At 37.8% G+C, this 1576-nt stretch overlaps 1 protein-coding gene across 1 annotated transcript; it reads left to right on the top strand.

The window, feature by feature from the left end:
* Positions 1-201: 201 nt before the first annotated feature.
* LOC105559223 lies at positions 202-1544 on the top strand (the record flags this gene model as incomplete). Its single annotated transcript, XM_012007351.1, has 3 exons — positions 202-1108; positions 1250-1292; positions 1379-1544. Coding segments are annotated over exons 1-3 (458 nt in total), but the record flags the coding sequence as incomplete, so codon positions are not given.
* Positions 1545-1576: the final 32 nt, after the last annotated feature.

Genomic DNA, 1576 nt, shown 5'->3' with positions numbered 1-1576 from the left:
TAGGAAATTTTAGGTGTCAGTAGGGTAGTAGGAATTGTAGTATCAGTGTCACCAACTCAGTAGGCTTCCTACTAAATCTGGTAGCTTGTGGACCATGGACCTAAAGCCTACCACACAATGCCAAGCAACAGGCAATAAGAATAGAGAATAGAATTTTTGACGCGTTGGATTCGTCGGAAATTTTCTTCCAACCAATCCAACGCGTCAGAAATTCTATTCCCTGTTCCTATTGCCTGTGCTTTCCTATTGTGTGATAGGCTTTAGAATCTATGGACCGAGCACGAAGTAGGAGAACGGGCAAGGGGGCTGTTAAATTTTGCGGTAAGGGGGGCGAGAGTGCTCTCCTTTTCTGTCCTCTTAGTATTTCTTTCTACAAGAGGTCACATTCGGCTTGATGACGCAATATTTCGCGCTGGATGAGAAACAGGTTTAATTTTTGTGTTGAGCCGGTACGTAATTTTATTTTCTTATTAATTGTAAGTATTATAGTATTCGAAAAACAATTATCTGTTAAATACGGTAAATAGATTAAATTTTGGTTTCTTCTCCTATAAAGAGAAAGAGTAATAACCTCAACGTCAATGTCAAAAAAAAACCGTACACGCAAAAGTACCGAGTCGAATGGAAATCGGACGACAACTTAAAAGATTGGATCCAACCCATTCCAACAGATATTAATTCAGTACACTGCAAATTTTGCAAGTGTATTTTGAAGGCGCATTATAATCTGCTCATTGAGCATACCAAGACTAAAAAACATATCAATGCTGCTGAGCCCTTTTCTTCAGCACGGCAAACACAACTTCCTTTTAAAGCTGCACCCAAGCTGGGTAAAGAAACTGCTGCTGCTGAAGTTGGAATGGCATTATTTATAATAAATCATTGTGCTTTACGTAACATAGATCATCTCTGTCAACTTAACAAGAAAATTTTTAACACTGCCAAAGGTGTTGAACAGATCCAGCTTGGCCGCACTAAGTGCACCGGCATAATAAAAAATATAATTGCGCCACACTTTATATCAGATTTGAGGGAAGATATTGGTGATAGTCCTTATAGTCTCTTAATAGATGAATCAACAGATATAAGTGTCTCAAAGCAACTTGGAGTGAGTATTATTTATTTCTCTAAAACAAAAGGTAGAGATGTATCAACCTTTCTCACACTCCATAAATTGGAAAGAGGCGATGCAGCCTCTATAACTAAAGCTGTCAAAGAAGTAATTCAAAAGTTTGATTTGAATTTAAAGAATATGAGAGGACTTGGGACTGATAACGCAGCGGTCATGACAGGTGAGTGTTTTTTAGGCTTCACTGTTTTGAGAATACTTAACACGGTATAAAAATTGTGAATTTCATATGAATATTTCATTTTGTAGGAGTCAATACAGGAGTGTACCAAAGACTTAAGGCTGACATTCCTCATTTAATTCTCATACGATGTGTTTGCCATTCCATTCAATTAGCGGTTTCAGAATCTGTTAAAGAAGTAATGCCAAAAAATTTGGAGTTTCTCATCAGCGGGACGTATACCTGGTTCTCCAGGCAAGTCACTGAAATATATACTAACTAGAACG

Source organism: Vollenhovia emeryi, unplaced genomic scaffold (assembly GCF_000949405.1).
Source record: "Vollenhovia emeryi isolate VEMERY1.0 unplaced genomic scaffold, V.emery_V1.0 DF946818.1, whole genome shotgun sequence".
Lineage (NCBI taxonomy): Eukaryota > Metazoa > Arthropoda > Insecta > Hymenoptera > Formicidae > Vollenhovia > Vollenhovia emeryi.
Note: the sequence above shows the minus strand (reverse complement) of the source record. Positions and strands in the feature narration are given on the sequence as shown.